General features: G+C 45.4%; 2 protein-coding genes across 2 annotated transcripts in view; one reads left to right on the top strand and one right to left on the bottom strand.

Moving 5' to 3' along the window:
- Positions 1-6,764, top strand: part of Snrnp200 (small nuclear ribonucleoprotein U5 subunit 200) — a 34,644-nt gene extending 27,880 nt beyond the window's left edge. Inside the window, exons 37-45 of the mRNA XM_090336409.1 lie at positions 1,884-2,073; positions 2,168-2,332; positions 2,547-2,668; positions 2,903-3,046; positions 3,141-3,317; positions 3,495-3,655; positions 3,780-3,861; positions 6,136-6,228; positions 6,324-6,764. Of these exons, the coding sequence (XP_090192535.1) occupies positions 1,884-2,073; positions 2,168-2,332; positions 2,547-2,668; positions 2,903-3,046; positions 3,141-3,317; positions 3,495-3,655; positions 3,780-3,861; positions 6,136-6,228; positions 6,324-6,467 (1,278 nt within the window). The 3' untranslated portion in view covers positions 6,468-6,764. The remainder of the gene's footprint in view (positions 1-1,883; positions 2,074-2,167; positions 2,333-2,546; positions 2,669-2,902; positions 3,047-3,140; positions 3,318-3,494; positions 3,656-3,779; positions 3,862-6,135; positions 6,229-6,323) is intronic.
- A 5,027-nt stretch (positions 6,765-11,791) lies between these two features.
- Positions 11,792-18,478, bottom strand: Ciao1 (cytosolic iron-sulfur assembly component 1). Its single transcript, XM_090336406.1, has 7 exons — positions 18,243-18,478; positions 17,578-17,726; positions 17,302-17,413; positions 17,111-17,199; positions 15,934-16,135; positions 14,096-14,183; positions 11,792-12,993 (listed from the first exon to the last, which is right to left on the bottom strand). Exons 1-7 carry the CDS (start codon positions 18,379-18,381, stop codon positions 12,753-12,755), a joined length of 1,020 nt encoding a protein of 339 aa, XP_090192532.1. The 5' UTR covers positions 18,382-18,478; the 3' UTR covers positions 11,792-12,752.
- Positions 18,479-18,493: the final 15 nt, after the last annotated feature.

Below are 18,493 nucleotides of genomic sequence, written 5' to 3'. Positions count from 1 at the left end.
TTGAAATAAAACATCTTAAACATAAAAATATAAATTCTGCTTCTTAAAAGTACATACAACCTTGAATAATAAAATATAAATGTTGGGGCCAGGAGCTTGGCGTAGTGGTAAAGTGCTTGCCTAGCACTCAGGAAGACTCGGCTCGATTCCTTGGTGCCACATACATAGAAAAAAACAAACAAACAGGAAGTGGTGCTGAGGCTCAAGTGGTAGAGTTCTAGCCTTGAGAAAGTCCAAGGACAGTGCTCAGGCCCTGAGCTCAAGCCCAGGACTGGCCCCCCCACCCCCCCAAAAAATATATATGTAGCTGGGCATAGTGGCTCATGTCTGTAATCCTAGCTATTCAGGAGGCTGAGAGCTGAGGATCATGGTTCAAAGCCAGCCTGGGCACTAAAAAAAGTGAGGCTCCTATCCAATTAATCACTAGAAAATGGGAGGTGGGGCTGTGGCTCAAGGGGTATGGCAGTATCCTTGAGCTGAAGAGCTCAGGGACAGTGCCCATGCCCACCCAGAGTTTAAGCCCCATGACTCATGAAAAAAAGAAATAAATATATATATGGCCAAGAGTTTGGCCTAGTAGTAGAGTTCTTGCCTAGCATGCATGAAGGCCCAGGTTCTACTCCTTGGTACCATATACATAGCTAAAAAGCCAGAACTGGTGCAGTGGCTCAAGTGGTAGAGCTCTAGTCTTGAGAAAGCCTAAAGACAATGCTCAGGCCCTGAATTCAAGCCCTGGGGCTAGCAACACACACACACGCACGCACGCACGCACCAAAAGTCAGTGACAGACCTCATGTGTTTGGTGGGAAAAAAAATTAAAAATAGATGATACCCTTGGTATGCCAGCCTCTAGGGTATAGGGAAGACATCCTGCCTTCCATCTTACTGTGCATCTAAAGAAGAAAAAATCACTCAGAATGCATACTGCCTTTTTGTTTTCTTTTTTTTTTTTTGGTTAGTCGTGGGGCTTGAACTCAGGGCTATGCTGAGCTCTTTTTTTTATTTTTATTTTTTTGCTGGACTGAACTCAGCCTGAGCACTATCCTTGGGCTTTTCTCAATGCTAGTACTCTACCACTTGAGCCACAGCACTACTTCCAGCTTTTCTAGGTTTATAGTACTGAGGGATTGAGCCCAGCTGGGTCTTTGTGCATGCTAGGCAAGCACTCTACCACTAGGCCCAACTCCCATCCTATTGCTGAGCTCTTTTGCTCAAAGGCTGGTTCTCCACCACTCTTAGCCACAGTATCACTTACTTTTTTTTTTTTTTTTTTGGTTGGTTATGAAGCTTGAACTCTGGGCCTGGGCATTGTCCCTGGACTCTACAGCTCAAGGCTACTGCCTTACCCCTGGAGCCACAGCCCCACTTCCAGTTTTCTCTCCTGTTAATTGGAGATAAGAGTCCCTGCCTGTCTTTAGTGCCTGGGCTGGCTTTGAACCATGATCCTCAGATCTCAGCCTCCTAAGTAGCTGGGATTACATGCATGAGCCCATTGTGCCCTGCAACTAATTTCTACTTTTTGAGAAAGTTAATCAGAGATAATAGGTTCATGGGGATTTTTCTTCCCAGGCTGGCTTTGAACCACCATCTTCAGATCTCAGCCTCCAGAATAGTTAGAGTTACAGGTGTGAGCCACTGGTGCCCAGCTGCTGCTGTTGACTTCATGTTATTACGAGTCTTTTTTCTCTTAGTTTTACCATACATCATGCATTGCTTACTAAAAGCTGTGCCTGTGTGGCTTAGTGTATCCCTTTTCCTCTGGTGCACTGTAACTAACTAGTGATACCACTTTCTATATGTATGATTTCTTCCATTCAGGGTCAATCCCTGTTGTTTACACTTGGCACTTGGTGATCATGTTATACTTCTCTTCCAATTCGCAGGATTTCTTCAAAAAGTTTTTGTATGAGCCTCTACCAGTGGAATCTCACTTGGACCATTGTATGCATGACCACTTCAATGCTGAGATTGTCACCAAAACAATTGAGAACAAGCAGGATGCTGTGGACTACCTCACATGGACCTTCCTGTATCGTCGAATGACACAGAACCCCAATTACTACAACCTACAGGGTAAGTGGACCTGGAAGCACATGCTATTCTTGGTGGGTTTGCAGCCCTTGCTGGACCAGTCCCTGACACTTGCACTTATGGCACTTCTCCACAGGAATTTCCCATCGTCACTTGTCTGACCACTTGTCAGAGCTGGTTGAGCAGACCCTGAGTGACTTGGAGCAATCCAAATGCATCAGCATCGAGGATGAGATGGATGTGGCACCTCTGAACCTGGGCATGATAGCTGCTTACTATTATATCAACTATACCACCATTGGTGAGGGCCTTCAGAGCTTTGTGTAGAGCCTTCTCTCCTGCAGGGATCTGGAGTCCACTGGGATGACACCCGACCTTGCTGCAAGTGTTCCACATTTGTCAAAGCAGTGGTATCATGGGAGAGCAGTGCAGCCCAAGCAGTTAGTTTTTGTTCCTCCCTGTTTCTCTTCCAAACTGGCTCTTGGCTCCTCACAAATTTTCTTGTTTTCTTTCAGAGCTGTTCAGCATGTCCCTGAATGCCAAGACCAAGGTTCGAGGGCTTATCGAGATCATCTCCAATGCAGCAGAGTATGAGAACATTCCCATCCGCCACCATGAAGATAACCTTCTGCGGCAGGTGAGGACACCAGCGTCAGAGCAGACTTCAGTTCCCTGGAGCCCATTGCATGCTGCCATCAGTAACCCCACACATCCTTCATCCTAGTTCTTTCACCACCATACATCCCCACAACACTCTAGCATCTTCATTCCTTCCCTCAGCAGCCTGAGCTATGTGGTGGGTGCCTTTGGTCTGAGCTGGTCTCTCATAGGTCACAGGTTTGCCATCAGCTCTTTCTCTTCCACATTCCAGTTGGCTCAGAAGGTCCCCCACAAGCTGAATAATCCTAAATTCAATGATCCACATGTGAAGACCAACCTGCTCCTGCAGGCCCACTTGTCCCGCATGCAGCTAAGTGCTGAGCTGCAGTCAGACACGGAGGAAATTCTCAGTAAGGTACAGTGTGAGTGCGGGATGGTTTTGGATGGGCTGCTGATAGCCTTACACGGCTGGTTCCAAGTCTCCCTGCTCTTGTACTCTCCCCTTGCAGGCAATCCGGCTCATTCAAGCCTGTGTGGATGTACTCTCCAGCAATGGGTGGCTCAGCCCTGCTCTGGCAGCCATGGAACTAGCTCAGATGGTTACTCAGGCCATGTGGTCCAAGGACTCATATCTGAAGCAGCTGCCACACTTCACCTCAGAGCATATCAAACGTTGCACAGACAAGGTGAGCTGGGTGGGCTTGGATTGTTGGGTTGGGGAGCCTGAGAGCAAAGTATCCTGGACTGGGGAAGGGGCGGAGAGGAATGGGTTGTGGAAGATGAAACTCAATAGGAACATCTGATTCCTCTAAGAAGGGGTTCTGTATTGAGTTCTTCACCTGACCTCTGTGCCCTCACTGCAGGGAGTGGAGAGTGTTTTTGATATCATGGAGATGGAGGATGAAGAACGAAATGCCTTGCTTCAGCTGACTGACAGCCAGATTGCAGATGTGGCCCGCTTTTGTAACCGCTACCCTAATATTGAACTATCTTATGAAGTGGTGGATAAGGACAGCATCCGTAGGTAAGCCACTGAGGGTCAGGTGTCATTCTCCGAGCTGCTGCTCTGTCATTCTACTGGTCGCAGCATGAGCACGTTTGGAGAGGTCATGGCATGTCAATCACATGGTCTCCTGCTTTCCCTACAGTGGTGGGCCAGTTGTTGTACTGGTACAGCTGGAGCGAGAAGAGGAAGTCACAGGCCCTGTTATTGCTCCTCTCTTTCCACAGGTATGTCCTGGCAGCTGGTTTTACCAATAGTGATTTAAAGCACTGAACAGTTTGCTTGATTCTAGGTACCAGGTACATTTCCCTCTTGGATAAGGAAGTGTAGAGTGGTAATATTAACACACAGAGGCAGTGACTCCTAGATACTCAGAGGGCTGAGATCTGGCGGATAGAAGTTCCAAAGCCAGCCAGGGCAGAAAAGTCTGCCCTGGGAATGTGGCTTAATGGTAGAGTGCTTGCCTAGCATGCATGAAAGCCCTGGGTTTGATTCTTCAGTACTATGTAAACAGAAAAGGCCAGAAGTGGCGCTATGGCTCAAGTGGTAGACTGCTAGCCTTGAACAAAAGAAGCTTAGGGACAAGCCCTGAATTAAAGCCCCAGGACTAGAAAACAGACCAACAAAACAAAACAAAATTAGTAAAAGCTGGGCCAGGAGGTTGTGCTTCAAATGATAGCGTGCCAGCTGAATAAGCAAGCACAGGGCCCTGAGTTCAAATTCCAGCCCCTAAATTAACTTATAAGGCTGAGAATAATTTTTGGGGCTATGTATTGTCTTTTTTTTTTTTTAACCTCAGCCTTTAAATAATTTAGATGATTAAATAATTTAGATGGTTGGTCAATGCTAAAACTATCAGTTGGGCAATATTATCCCCATTTTCTCCAGAGACCAGAGATGAGAGGACTGTGGTCTCAGGCAAACTTCAACAGGAGACTTACCAGAAAGGCAAAAGCACAAGTACTGGGAGTTTAGATGGTGACCTGAATTCAATCCCCAATACTATAAGGGGAAAAGGTCACTTTTAAAAAATAACTAGAAAGGAAATCTGATCCTTGGGCTGGGAAATTTACCTAAGTGATAGAATATATGCCTGCTCTATTCAAGGCCCTAGGTTCAATCCCCAGTACTACAAGAAAAAAAAAGAGCGCCTTTTGTGGGAAATAATTGAAGATTGGCAGCAGATACCAGAGAAATTTAATGGTTAGTTCGAAAGACTAGTTGTTAACAGGCTCTGAGGAAAGAGTGTGTTAAGCAGAGACACATGGGCTTTGTGACAGTGGAGTGGCCAGCTGAGAGGGCTTCTCAACAGAGGCAAGGCTTTAGAAGTGTCTTTTTACCCCTGTCTGCTTTGGATCATCTTTCCTTCTGGTTCATCTCCATGTTAAGCTTTTTTTTTTCCATGTAGCATGTATGCCTTGTACTTAACAAGAGTCTCTGAGAGACACTAAGCTGCTAGTTCCCAAGGACCAGAACTCTGATTATGTGGCCATAGACTCAGAGGCAAGCACTACATGCAGAGATAATGTAAGACAAGTAAATGAGTTTATCTAACTATTTAAAGATTAAGTTCTTTTTTTTTTTTTTTTTCTTTTTTTTTGTGGATCAAGGGGCTTGAGCTCTGGGCCTGAGCCCTGTCCTTGAGCTCTTCACCTCTAGGTTACTGCCCTCCCCCAGAGCCTCAGCCCTGCTTGCTTAGTTTGGTTTTCCAGTGTTGATTTGGAGATAAGAGTCTCACATTCTTTAGTGCCTGAACTGGCTTTGAACACAATCTTCAGATCTCAGCCTCCTAAGTTTAGCTAGAATTACAGGCGAGAATCACTGCGATGGGCTAGATTAAATTCCTTTTGAGGTTTCTTTTCTTTTCTTTTTTTTTTTTTTGCCAGTTGTGGGGCTTGAACTCAAGGCCTGGGCACTGTCCTTGGACACTTTTTGCTCAAGGCTAGCGCTCTGCTACTTGAGCCACAGTGCTACTTCCAGCTTTTTCTACGTATGTGGTACTAAGCAGTCGAACCCAGGGCTTTGTACATATGAAGTGAGCACTCTACCACTAGGCTATGCTCCTGGCCCTGAGATTTCTTTTGACAGTTTTAATATCTTAGTATAACAAATTGTGTTAGAAGAAGGAACTCTAGGGCTGGGAGTGTGGCCTATTGATAGTGTGCTTGTTTGTCTAGCATGTACAAAGCCATGAATTTGATTCCTTGGTACCACATACACAGAAAAAAAGCTAGAAGTGATGCTCAAGTGGGCAATAAAAAGAAGGGGGCGGGGACTAGAAAAACCTTTTTTTTTTTTTTTTTTAAATGGTTCATGGGGCTTGAACTCTGGGACTAGGTGTTGTCCCTAAACTCATCTGCTCAAGGCTGCTTCCCTATCCCTGGAGCCACAGGATCACAGGCATGAGCCACCTCGCCCATCGTACTACTTTAGCTAGTTGTCACTATTGGCTATGTCCATCAAGTTGTACATACTAAAAGCTGAGTTTTTGGTCATTGCAGAAACGTGAAGAAGGCTGGTGGGTAGTGATTGGAGATGCCAAGTCTAATAGCCTTATCTCCATCAAGAGGCTGACCCTGCAGCAAAAGGCCAAGGTGAGTGTGTGCACTGGCCCAGTACTGCCCTGTGGTGGAACAGGTGAGCTCTCCCCTGGTTTTGTGCTGACTTGATTTCTGCCTGTTCTCTTTAGGTGAAGCTGGACTTTGTGGCCCCAGCCACAGGAGCCCACAACTACACACTGTACTTTATGAGTGACGCTTACATGGGATGTGACCAGGAATATAAATTCAGTGTGGATGTTAAAGAAGCCGAGACAGACAGTGATTCGGATTAAGATGTGGCTTTTGCTTTTGTGCAGAGAAGAGCTGAGTCTCTGAGTCAGGAGCATGTAGATTTGAAAGATCTTGGTTCCAGAGACTTGATCTATTGGCTTGAGGCCTGACCAGCCATGCTGATGCTGTCCTGTCTCACCTCCACTTACTTACTTGCCTCCTTTATCCACCTGGCAGTCTCACCTCTGGGTCTAGTGTCTGTAGGTGTCATGTCAAATATAAACCATGTACAGAATTTTTAGAAATGTTCTTTGTAGTTCCTTTTGAGTCAGATCTTCCAATAAACAATTTAATTGAAACCATGTTGTCTGGCCGTCATTTCAAATTGAAAATTTCTTTTTCTAGCCTGGTCATTACTTGGCTTATTATGAAAGTGATGTGCAGAGGAGTAACGGCGAGCATAAGTCAGGTAGAGATTACATATCTTTATGGGCAGTGTTGCCCCTCCTTTGCTCTTTCCATTTTTCCCTCCTGTCCCTTCTGTTCTTGAGAGCTTATTTGGAGGTTCTAGCAGGGGAACATCACTATTTGGATACCCTGACTAAAGACCAGTCCTCCTCTATCGCGATGCTGGGGTGGTCATTTTGGACTGAGTGTACAGCTTCAATAGGGACACACAGTTAAGAGGGAGAGGACACCCACCTAGCCAAATCAGCCAGATCAACATGGTAATCAGTGAGGTGACATGTTGCAGTCAGATCCTGTCTTTTTGTTTTGTTTTTGTTGTTTAGGAATGAACACAAATTGGAAAGATGTTAAGATAATTTCTGAAAGGCATTTTTCTAGGTCAGTAAAATGATTTGGTCTTAGAACCTTTGCTACTTCAGGAAATCAAGAGCCCCAAGAGCTATTATTATTCATTGATAGAATAACTCTTTCCTCTTCCCCTCCTCTTTCTCCTTCTCCCCCCCCACCCCCCAGGCAAGGGGCTTTAACTTAGGGACTGGACTGGGTGCTGTCCTTGAGCTTCTTTTGCTCAAAGATAGCAGTCTACCACTTGAGCCACAGTTTCACTTTTTGATAGTTTATTTAATGGAAGAAATAGCTCTGGGAACAATCCTCATATCAAAAATCCTCTTAACTCTCCAAGAGACAAATGGGGACTAAAGTGACTACATTACATTGGCAATTATTTCTCAACTTTTTGAATTGCCACTCTAGTAAGCCTTAAATAAACCTAATCATCTCACCTTGAAATGTTTTGTATTGTTTTAGAAGCGATATACAGCTAGGTTACAAGTACATTTCCTTCCTTTTGCATAGTATCTGTTCCTTCATTCCCTTCTATTCCCTCCCATTTCCACCCACGAGTTGCATTGCTGACTTTCATCAGTGTTTAGTGTAGCCAGCGAGCTTCACTGCTGTACTTTTTCACCCATTTTCCACTGATTCTGTGCCCTCCCTGATTCTGACACCTTCCCTCAGATGTGCACGTAAGTACACTGGATATGAGGTAAAGAATATAGAACCAGGGCTGGGAGCATAGATTAGAGGTAGAGTGCTTGCCTAGCATGCATGTAGTCCTGGGTTCGATTCCTTGGTACCATATACATGGAAAAAGCTGGCAGTGGTTCTGTGGCTCAAGTGGCAGAGCACTAGTCTTGAGCAAAAAGTGTTTAAGGACAGTACCCAGGCCCTGAGTTCAAGCCCTGGGACTGGCAAAAAAAAAAAAAAAAAACAACCCTCAGAAAATGACAAAGAGAAGAAAGTCTTTGGAGTTTCAATATCTGTATTTTATATATGTCTAAAGAGGTGCTGGGTATTACAGCTTGGGTGATTTTTCTCCTAAGACTATCTTCTCTTGCTCTCACTATATGAATATCTAGAATACTGTATAATTTGTCATGTCCCATTGTGTTTTAAATCTAACTTCTGCAGATCGGGGAGAACATATGCCATTTGGCTTGTCTTAACATGACTTTCTAGTTCCATCCATTTCCCTGCGAATAACATCATTTCATCCTTTCTAATGGTTGTATAGAATTCCATTGTATGTAGGTACAGCAGTTTTGGAATCCAGTCATCTATTGTGGGACATTTGAACTGTTTCCATATCTTAGCTGTTGTGAATAGTGTGCAATTAACATGGATATGCAGGTGTCATCACTTCCTGGGTCATGATGTTCATGTTCAAGGTAGATGCCTAGGAGTGGTACGGCTGGGCTGTAGGGTAGGTCTAGGGTTTTTGTTTTTGTTTTTTTTCTGTCTGGGGATTGAACTCTGGGCCTGGATGCTGTCCCTGAGCTCTTCAGCTTAAGGCTACCTCCCTATCCCTTGAGCCACAGCCCCATTTCCAATTTTCTAATAGTTAGAGATAAGAGTCTCACGAATTTTAGTGCCCCAGCCGGCTCTGAACCACAATCCTCAGATCTCAGCCTCCTGAGTAGCTAGGATTACAGGTGTGAGCCACCTTGCCCGGCTATGTTTAGTTTTTTGAGGAACTTCAGACTGCTTTCCAGAGTGTTGTATTGGTTTACATTTCCACCAGCAGTGCAGTAAAACTCTTCTCCACGTCCCTCCCAGCATTTGTTGACAGAGTTTAAAATATTGGCCAATCTAGCTAGAGTATGAAGGTACTTCAGAGTTGTTTTGATTTCCATTTCCTTTATGACCAGGATGATGAACATTTATTCCATTTATTCATGTGTTTCTTTGCCTTTTTTTTTTTTTTTTTTTTTTGGCCAGTGCTAGGGCTGGAACTTGGGGTTTGGATACTGTCCTTGAGTTTTCTCAAGGCTAGCATTCTACCACTCGAGCCACAACACTACTGGCTTTTCCTGTTTATGTGGTACTGAGGAATCAAACCCAAAGCTTCGTGCGTGCTAGGCAAGCACTGTACTGTTAGGCCACACTCCTGGCTCTTCTTTGCCATTTTTACCTCTTCTGGGAAGTCCCCCTTAGCTCTGTTGCTCATTTAGTGATTGATTAGTTTTGGGAGGGTTCGTTTCTTGAGCTCCTTGTATATATTGAATATTAGGCCTTTGTGTAATGTATTACTGACAACGATCTTTTCCTGATTGGCTGTCTTTCTAGTTTAGTAGATATATCCTTAGCTGTGCAGAAATTTATTTTAATGGTAGTCCCATTTGTTAAGTCTCCTATTTATCATACCTCTGAGTCTATTCAGGAAGTTCCTGTCTGTACCTTTAAGTTCTAATGTTTCTCATACTCTCTTGCAGTGGTTTGTTTTACGTCTGATGTTGAAGTCTTAATACACTTTGAGTTGATGTTAGTGCATGGTGACAAGCAGGGATAGTTGGAGAAACTTTTTCCACTGTATGTCTTTGGCTCGGTTGAATATCAGATGACTGTAAGCACGTAGTTTTATTTCTGGGTCTTCTAATCTGTTCCATTGATACTCAGCTCTATTTATGTGCCAGTACCAAGCTGTTTTTGTTATTATGGCTCTGTAGTAGGACTTGAAATCTGATATTGTGATGCTGCCTGCATTATTTTTGCCTTGAATTGTTTTAGCTACTCTAGGTCTTTCGTTGTTCCATATGAAATTCTGGATTGTTTCCTCTATCTCAGTAAAGAAGTATATTTAATTTGTATATTTTTCGACAGTATGGCCAACTTTTGGGGGGGTGTCATAGGGCATGGGGCTTGAACTTGGCCTGGGCACTGTCCTACCCTGGAGCCAAACCCCACTTTCCATTTTCTAGAGGTTAATTGGAGATAAGAGTCTCAGGTCTTTTTGTGTCTTTGAACCTTGATCCTCAGGTATCAGCCTCCTGAGTATCTAGGATTACAAGCATGCCAGTGCCTGGCCAGATTCTGTTTTATCCTGGACTCCTTATATTCTATTTTCCATTTCACTTATTTTTTTTGCCAGTCCTGGGCTGTCCCTGAGCCTCTCTAGCACTCTACCACATGAGCCAGTGTCACAGCTTTTTCTGTGTATATGGTACTGAAGAATCGAATTTAGGGCTTCATGTATGCTAGGCACTCTACCACTAGACCAAACTTTCAGCCTAATTTTGTCTTTAGTGAGGTGCATACCATGTATATATTTTTTTCTGTATCTGTTCTTTGGAGTCTTGGATTTGCTTTGTCATTTCTTCTTTGTACTCTTGAAATTGTTTTTGTATTTCCCCTTTTATTTCTTGGGTCAATTCTCTTTTTTTTTTTGCCAGTCCTGGGGCTTGAACATTCTCCTTGGGCTTTCTCAAGGCTAGAGCTCTACCACTTGAGCCACAGCACAACTTACAGCTTTTTTTTTATGTATGTGGTACTGAGGAATTGACCTCGGGTCTTCATACATGCTAGGCACTCTACCACTAGGCCAAACTCCTGGCCTCTTGACCAGAGGAGAGTCAATCATGGGGCCTGAGTTCTGGGCTTGGGCACTGTCCCTGAACTCTTCAGCTCAAGGGTACCACCCTACCCCTGGACCTAGGTGTTGTCCCTGAGCTCTTCAGCTCAAGGCCCTACTCCTTCAGCCACAGCCCCACTTCGGTTTTCTAGTGGTTAAGTGGAGATAAGAATCTCACAGTCTTTAGTGTTGAGGCTGGCTTTGAACCACTGTCCTCAGATCTCAGCCTCCTGAGTAGACAGGATTCCAAGTGTGAGCCACTGCGGCTTGTCATTTCCTTAATGGTTTTCTTTTGTCCTCCATGACTTCCTCACTTTCACTGGGATCCTTCCCTGGGTTGTTGTTGATTTGGATTTGAGTTGTCTTGATTTCTATGACTCTTGTAATCTTTCACTGTGATTTTCGCACTTGGAATCTTCAGAGTTTTGGCCGGAACTTGTGGCAGCTCTCACTTGGCCTCGGCTGATTCACACTGGGAAGGCTAGCCCAGGCTGGGTCCCTAAGCCAGCAAGCACCTGTGCACAGGTTGAGCCCTGGGCCATCTGAAAGGTGCTTGGTCCATTCTGCATGAGGGGCTAGGAAGGTTAGATTTGGGCTTCCAGAACAGGTGTGGGCTTTGGAAGGGTTGGGCTCCCCACTGGTGCACAGGGTTTTGTTTGTGCCCTGGATCCAGGTTGATTCTCTCCGCACAAGTGATTGGCGCTTGGCCCAGTAGCTTGTGTGTATGCTTGGTGGCTCCAGGGATGTGGTCTACCAGCAGCTGTTGGACTAGAAATGTCTGCTGCACAGTGCTGGGGGGAATAGCTCCAGGCCTCAGGGATATAGGTGTGAGGTTTCCAGAGAGGCTGCTCCACCAGCAGCTAGCACTTGCATGTGTTTTTGCCACTCCCACAGGGGAGTGCTCTGTCAGTGGCCAATATATGCTCCTGATAGGTGCTCCATCAGCAGCCAGAGCACAAACACACGAGCGCACGCGCACACACACACACAAGCATTTCATGGAGTCTCTGGTTTTGGAAGGGCTCATCTTGAAATATCATAATACCATAAATGCATAGTATACTTACATGATGTGGTCCTGTAGAGAAACACAAACTTTTAAAGACATATCTACCATCAACTTTAGAATACCTGGACTGTGACCAATAATAAACTCCCTTTTCACTTTTTCCCCATTTAATTTTAATATTCCTAGTTGCTATCATAGCATGACTCAGGCATGTGAGGGTATCTAGGAAAAGACAGAGGTGTCCCTTTATTCCTGATCTAGGAAACCATCCCCCCAACCACACCCCCTGCAATCCTTCAAATTGAATGGCTTAAGTGAAATGATTTATCTAGAAATTGAGAAAGCAGAACTATCTCAGACAATTCACATGAAATCCTAAAAAAAAAAAAAACTGTGAAAGTTATTATGAAACAGGGCTTGAAATACAGACACAATATATCCATAAAGTTTACAATTTTAGGTCCTACATATTTATGTAGCAATTATAAATACTTGTTTTACCCCAAAATATAACAACATGCCCCAAAGCAAGCACAATTTGTGGTATAATAATGTACTGGGCGTGGTAGCTCATGCCAGTAACCCTAGCTATTCAGGAGGCTGAGATCTGAGGCTTGTGATTCAAAGCCAGCCCGGTGAACTAAAGTCTGTGAGACTCTTATCTCCAATTAACCACTAGAAAAAACTGGAAGTGGGGCTATAGCGCAAGGGGTAGGGCAGTAGCCTTGAGCTGAAGAGCTCAGGGACAGTGCCCAGGCCCAGAGTTCCAGCCCCACGACTGACCACCCCCCCAAAAAAATAAACTAGTGATGTTCTGTGATTCTGCTGAGATCCTAGGTCAAAGGAGGGAAAACTAACTTATCTGTGACTCCACACTTCTACCCAAATCTGAACAGATGAGCCAAGTTAAACCAAATCTGAAGAGATGAGCCAAGTTCTCCCTTCGGACCGAACTCTTTCAAGTCAGAGACCTTCAGGCCGATGATACTTCCAGAAAGCCACCTCTCCATCATCACTGCAGGAAGCCAGAAGCCCGGGTTCCTTGGGGTTCCAAGCCACACAGTTGACATCCTGGGAATGGGCCTGACTCATATGAGCTGTCAGGGAGAAGGTGGGCTGCTGTGGATCTGAGCTCGGATCCTCCTCAAACACTCGGATGGCATCATCCCCACAAGCTGTAGCCAGAGCGCCTGTCAGCTGACACCTGGGAGGAACACATCCATCAGTGGACATGTAGGTGCCCTCTGCCTCCCCAAATAGGAAGACAGGTAAATTTGCTCTAGTCCCTGGCCTGTTATGTTCTCAGATTTCAGCCCTCAGCTAAAAATTTCTTGTTGAAGCGCTTTCCAACTTAAAAGCCACAAATATCAATCTCCTGAGTCTTCAGGTGCTTCTATAGTTCCCCACCCCCATAACCTAAACTATACAATAACCTACATATAATTCCTCATTTTACATAATACCCACGTCATAAAATATTCTTAACCTTAAAAAAAAGGATATAAGTCTTTAATTTTAGCCCATTTTTGTTACATATATGTTATTCCCAAATGTTTGCTAACATGATTTGATGCATATGAACTTTTTCCGTGATTTGGGATTGTTTCCCAGATCCAACTTTCAGGGCCAGAATTGCTCTCTGATCGCCTCTCCTGTATGAATGGTTTGGCTTTTCTAGCTTCCTTAAGGTTGGGCAAGTCATTGTTACCAAGACATTAAAGACCCCAGTCACAATCTATACATTCACCAGTCTCAGGACTATACCATACTGTGTGAACCCTAACGGTTAGTGCTGCCTTCATAGTCTGGGATGTGTGTGTGTGTGTGTACATATACACATGCACATGCATGTGCATATATGTTACTGGGGCTTGAGCACAGGGCCTGGGTACTGTCCCTTATCTATTTGCTCAAGTCTAAAGCTCTACCATTTAAGCCACAACTTTACTTCTGGCTTTCTGGTGGTTAGAGATGAGCATCTCAAGACTTTACTATCCCATTGTTCCATCTGGCTTTAAACCACCATTTTCAGATCTCAGCCTCCTGAGTAGTTATGATTACAGGCATGAGCCACTGGTACCCAGCTCAGCCTGGGATTTTTTTGTCTTGTTGTTGTTGTTTTGTATTGCTTATACCTAGTGTCTTAACTTACAGCTAGACCTAAATCATCTTCTATAAACCCAGACCAACTAGGACAGACCTGATCTGAAGAAATGGAGGTAGTTTCTCAACTCCCATGTGAGAATAGCAAGGGCCAGGATATCTTTAAAATCTCTACTATAAGGAAGAGGGAATGGAGGTCTTACCAAGCAACATCATAAATGGTCCTTGAGTGGAAGCCAGACAAAGTGCAGATACATTTCCAACTGGGATCAGTGCCGCTGGTTGCCACACCTGCATGACAGACTTCTCTTAAGCCTAAGACAATGTCGATGTCCTGGGCATATCTGGGGAGTAACTATAACACTATAGGAAAACCCAACTTGCCCTCCCTCAATCCATCTTTAATCAATTATGAACCCCAACATTTGTTTCCATCCTCCTTTGTCTCACTGTGGCAGACAACTTTAAGCATCCTCATTCTCCTACAGGCTATTATCAAACTAGCCCTGCATTTTAAGGCCACTACCTAGATGACCCAGCCCAATTCACTCCTCCTCAGACTCTCTACCCTCTGTCCCATCTCAATGAATTACTTTTCCTCATGTTAAGTCCAGTCACCTTTACCACTACACATGCACTACTGTCACTACTCATGCTGTTAGGCTCTTTACTGGAAATCTTGTGTTGAACTTGTCTTGTGTTAAAATCCTACATACCTTTCAAATTTGGAATGAAATGCCCTGTCCCCTAAAACTTTCCCCAGTTCTTCCAGCTCCCCCCCGCCCCCGCCCAGTCCTGAGCACTGAACTCAGGGCCTGGACACTATCCTTGGGCTTTCTCAAGGCTAGTGCTCTACCACTTGAGCCACAGCTCCACTTCTGACTTTTTCCTGTGTATGTGGTAATGAGGAATTGAACCCAGGGCTTCGTGCATACTAGGCAAGCATTCTACCACTAGGCCACACTCCTGGCCCTCTTTTAGCATTCTTATCTGAAGCCCTCTTACAGCACATTTTATTTATTTATTTGTCAGTCATGGGGTTTGATCTGGGCAGTGTCCCTGAGCTCTTTTGCTCAGGGCTGGCACTCTACCACTTTGAGTCACAGCACCACTTCCAGTTTTCTGTTTTTTGGGTTTTTGTTTGCCAATCCTAGAGCTTGAAACTCACGGCCTTAACACTGTCCCTGACCTTCTTTTTTTTTTTTTTTTTTTGCCAGTCCTGGGCTTAAGCTCAGGACCTGAGCACTGTCCTTGGATTTTTCTCAAGGCTCTACCCTTTGAGTCTCAGCACCACTTCTGGCTTTTTCTAAGTATGTGGTACCAAGGAATCGAACCCGGGTCTTCGTGCATGCTAGGCAAGCACTCTACCACTAGGCCAAATTCCCAGCCCTGTCCCTGACCTTCTTTTTTTTTTTTGCCAGTCCTGGGCTTGAGCTCAGGGCCTGAGCACTGTCCTTGGACTTTCTCAAGGCTAGAGCTCTACCATTTGAGCCTCAGCACTATTTCTGGCTTTTTTCTATGTATGTGGTACTGAGGAATCGAACCCGGGTCTTCATGCATGCTAGGCAAGCACTCTACCACTAGGCCAAACTCCTTTGCAACTAGACCCATAGCTTCACTTCCAGTTTTTTCTGCGTATGCAGTACCAAGGAATCAAACCAGGGCTTTGTGCATACTAGGCCTCTCCCACTAGGCCATACTCCTGGCCCCTACTTCCAATTATTGAGTGGTTAAATGGAGATAAGCATCTCACAGGGAACTGGGAGTTTGGCTTAATGGTACATCGCTTGCCTAACATGCATGAAGACCTAGGTTCAATTCCTTGGTACCACACACATAAGTGGGGGGGGAAGAGTCTCACAGGGATTTTTCTGTCTGGGCTGGCTTCTAATTGTGATCCTCAGATTCAGCTTCCTGATTAGCTAGGATTACAGGTGTGAGTGATCAGCACCTGGCAACGTGTTATTTTTAATATGTTATGACTCATCAGTGTATTTTAATGGAGGAATAGTGCCATTTAACTATGGTATTGGACACTTACCTTGTTCATTGCCCGGTAGATATTGGCGCCATATGCGCACAGTCCGGTCATCACTGCAAGATGCCAGTCGCTGGCCACTGGGGTCAAAGGCCAAGCTCCATACAGTAGATTCATGGCCCTCAAGGGTGGCACAACAGACCCAGTCATCTTCTTCTTCCTGGTACAGCTTCACTGTGTCATCATAGCTGGCAGAGGCTAACAGCTGTTAGAGGTGGGGAAAGAGACCCAGCACTTGTCTGTATGGCCTAGTACGTAACTGTGTTTCCAATCCTTCCCTCTTCCAGAACAAGACCGTCCGAGGGATGTTTTGTTTGTTTTTTTTTTTTCCCACCCCAGTGGACCAATTTGGAGGGGTACTTTTTTTTTTTTTTTTTTGCCAGTCCTGGGCTTGAGCTCAGGGCCTGAGCACTGTCCTTGGACTTTCTCAAGGCTAGAGCTCTACCACTTGAGCCTCAGCACCATTTCTGGCTTTTTTCTATGTATGTGGTACCAAGGAATTGAACCTGGGTCTTCATGCATGCTAGGCAAGCACTTTAACCACTAGGCTAAACTCCTGGCCGAGGGATGTTTTATAAAAGGGACTTTTTTTTTTAAGCTTATGTTATACAGAGAGAAATTTCATTGTTAAATTTCCACATTAGGAGACTACTGTTTTTCATTCATAGAGCTAAAGCCCCGTAAAAACTAACTTCAGGCTTTAGATAAGAGAAAGGTGGGAAATGGCACTGTGGATCAAGTGGTAGAATGTTAGCCTTGAGCTGTGGAGCTCAGGGACAGGGTCCAGGCCCAGTGTCAAGCCCCATGGCCAACAAAAAGAAAAAGAAAGAAAGAAAGACAGACAGACAGACAGACAGACAACAGAAAGGCTTGACACAAGCTTTCACACCAGAGTTCTTATCTATCAACAAACCTAATCTGATTTTTTTTTTTTTTGCATATGCCACTACTGGGGCTTGAACCCTGGGCCTTACACCCTTGCTCATATTCATTTTTGCTAGAGCTCAACCATTTGAGCCACGCTAACAGTCTAGCTTTTTGTTCGTTACCCGGAGATAGGAGTCTTATGGATGTATGTGCCCAGGCTAACTTCCAACCTCGATTCTCAGATCTCTGCCTCCTGAGTAGCTAGGAGTACAGGCATAAGCCACAGGTGCCTGGCTTTGGCCTCTTAACTTACCTCCTGGGTGGGGTGCCAAACCACATGCTTAACATCCTGTGTATGGGAATTGAGAACACTGACACATTCATATTCATCCTCTTCATCAACTATGGGAGAAGTAAGAAAGGAACAGATTAGGTGATCTGTCAGGGACCTAGACAGGGGTTTCTGTGATCTGGTTATCAATGCCATGAGGGAACTGCACTTACCTTCCCAGACCCACACACTCTTATCTCTGCTGCAAGTGGCCAAGAGGTTGCCAGATGGGGCCCAAGCCACTGACTTGACCTCATTTTCATGGCCCTCAAGAGTGGTTACACACTGGAAAGGAAAAGGGGTAAGAATTAATGGCGGCTGAGACTTCTGTGGTCATCAATTCCACAGTGCAAAATTTAAGTGAAGGCTGTAGTTTTTCCATAGGTTGGCTCAGGTTCCTAAGCCCTGAGAAGCAAACACTACAACATGGTCCCATCCAGCCTGGTTACCTCAAAATCATCCTGGCTCTTCTTCCAAATACAAGTGGTAGCATCAAAGCTGGCAGAGGCCAGGTAATTCCCACAGGGGGACCAAGCAACTTTCCGAACAGTACGCTGGTGGCCTTCAGAAAGGACAGACTTGCAGATCCAGCTGTCACCTACAGGCAGAGGACAAGCCAGGCTCTGGGGCTGGGCGCTCGAGAAGGTGCTGAAGCACCATCAATGCCATTCAATCACAAGGGATATTAACTAGAACCCAACATAGGGATAATGTTCCATTGGTGTATTTAACAATATGCTTTTTTTTTTTTTAACAGTATGCTTTTTACAAAGATGGAACTGACTACTTCTTTGGGAGGCACCCTTCTAAAACAAATCAGAAGTGCCATTCTCCTAATTTATTTAAAATGAAAAACAAACAAACGACACAGCACCTTCCAATGACTCTCAAAAGCCACAAATTACTCTGCAGGCTCCTATCTTCCCGTCCCCCTTTCTCTGCCTATCTACTGCCGCCGTGCTTCCAGACCGCATCCCTGACAAACCCTTCTCCAGGCGGCTCAGGTCCCGCCCTAAGCCGCTTCTCCCACGTCCCTCAACGCACCGCGCGTGCGCGTGCGCGTGCGCGTGCGGAGACCGCGGCACCGGAGTCGATAAGCTACACTCGGCCTTACCCTCGGTACCCCAGATGCGGATTCGACGGTCGCCGCCGCAAGAGGCCAGCAGGGTCCCCGCGGGGTTCCAGGCCAGGAACCAGCACCGGGAGTCCGGGTGCGCTGGGACTCGGCTCAGCAGCACCAGCGAGTCTTTCATGGTGGTCGGCACAGGGCAGACTCAGGCCGCCGACAGCGGGTCTCACCAAGCCTAGCCCCGCTGCTTCCGCGTCAGGTTCCCGCGGCCCACGGAGAACCCAACTTCCGCCTCG

Source organism: Megascapheus bottae, chromosome 7 (assembly GCF_031878675.1).
Source record: "Megascapheus bottae isolate mThoBot1 chromosome 7, mThoBot2.hap1, whole genome shotgun sequence".
Taxonomy (NCBI): domain Eukaryota; kingdom Metazoa; phylum Chordata; class Mammalia; order Rodentia; family Geomyidae; genus Megascapheus; species Megascapheus bottae.
This window is presented reverse-complemented; position numbering and strand designations above follow the sequence as displayed.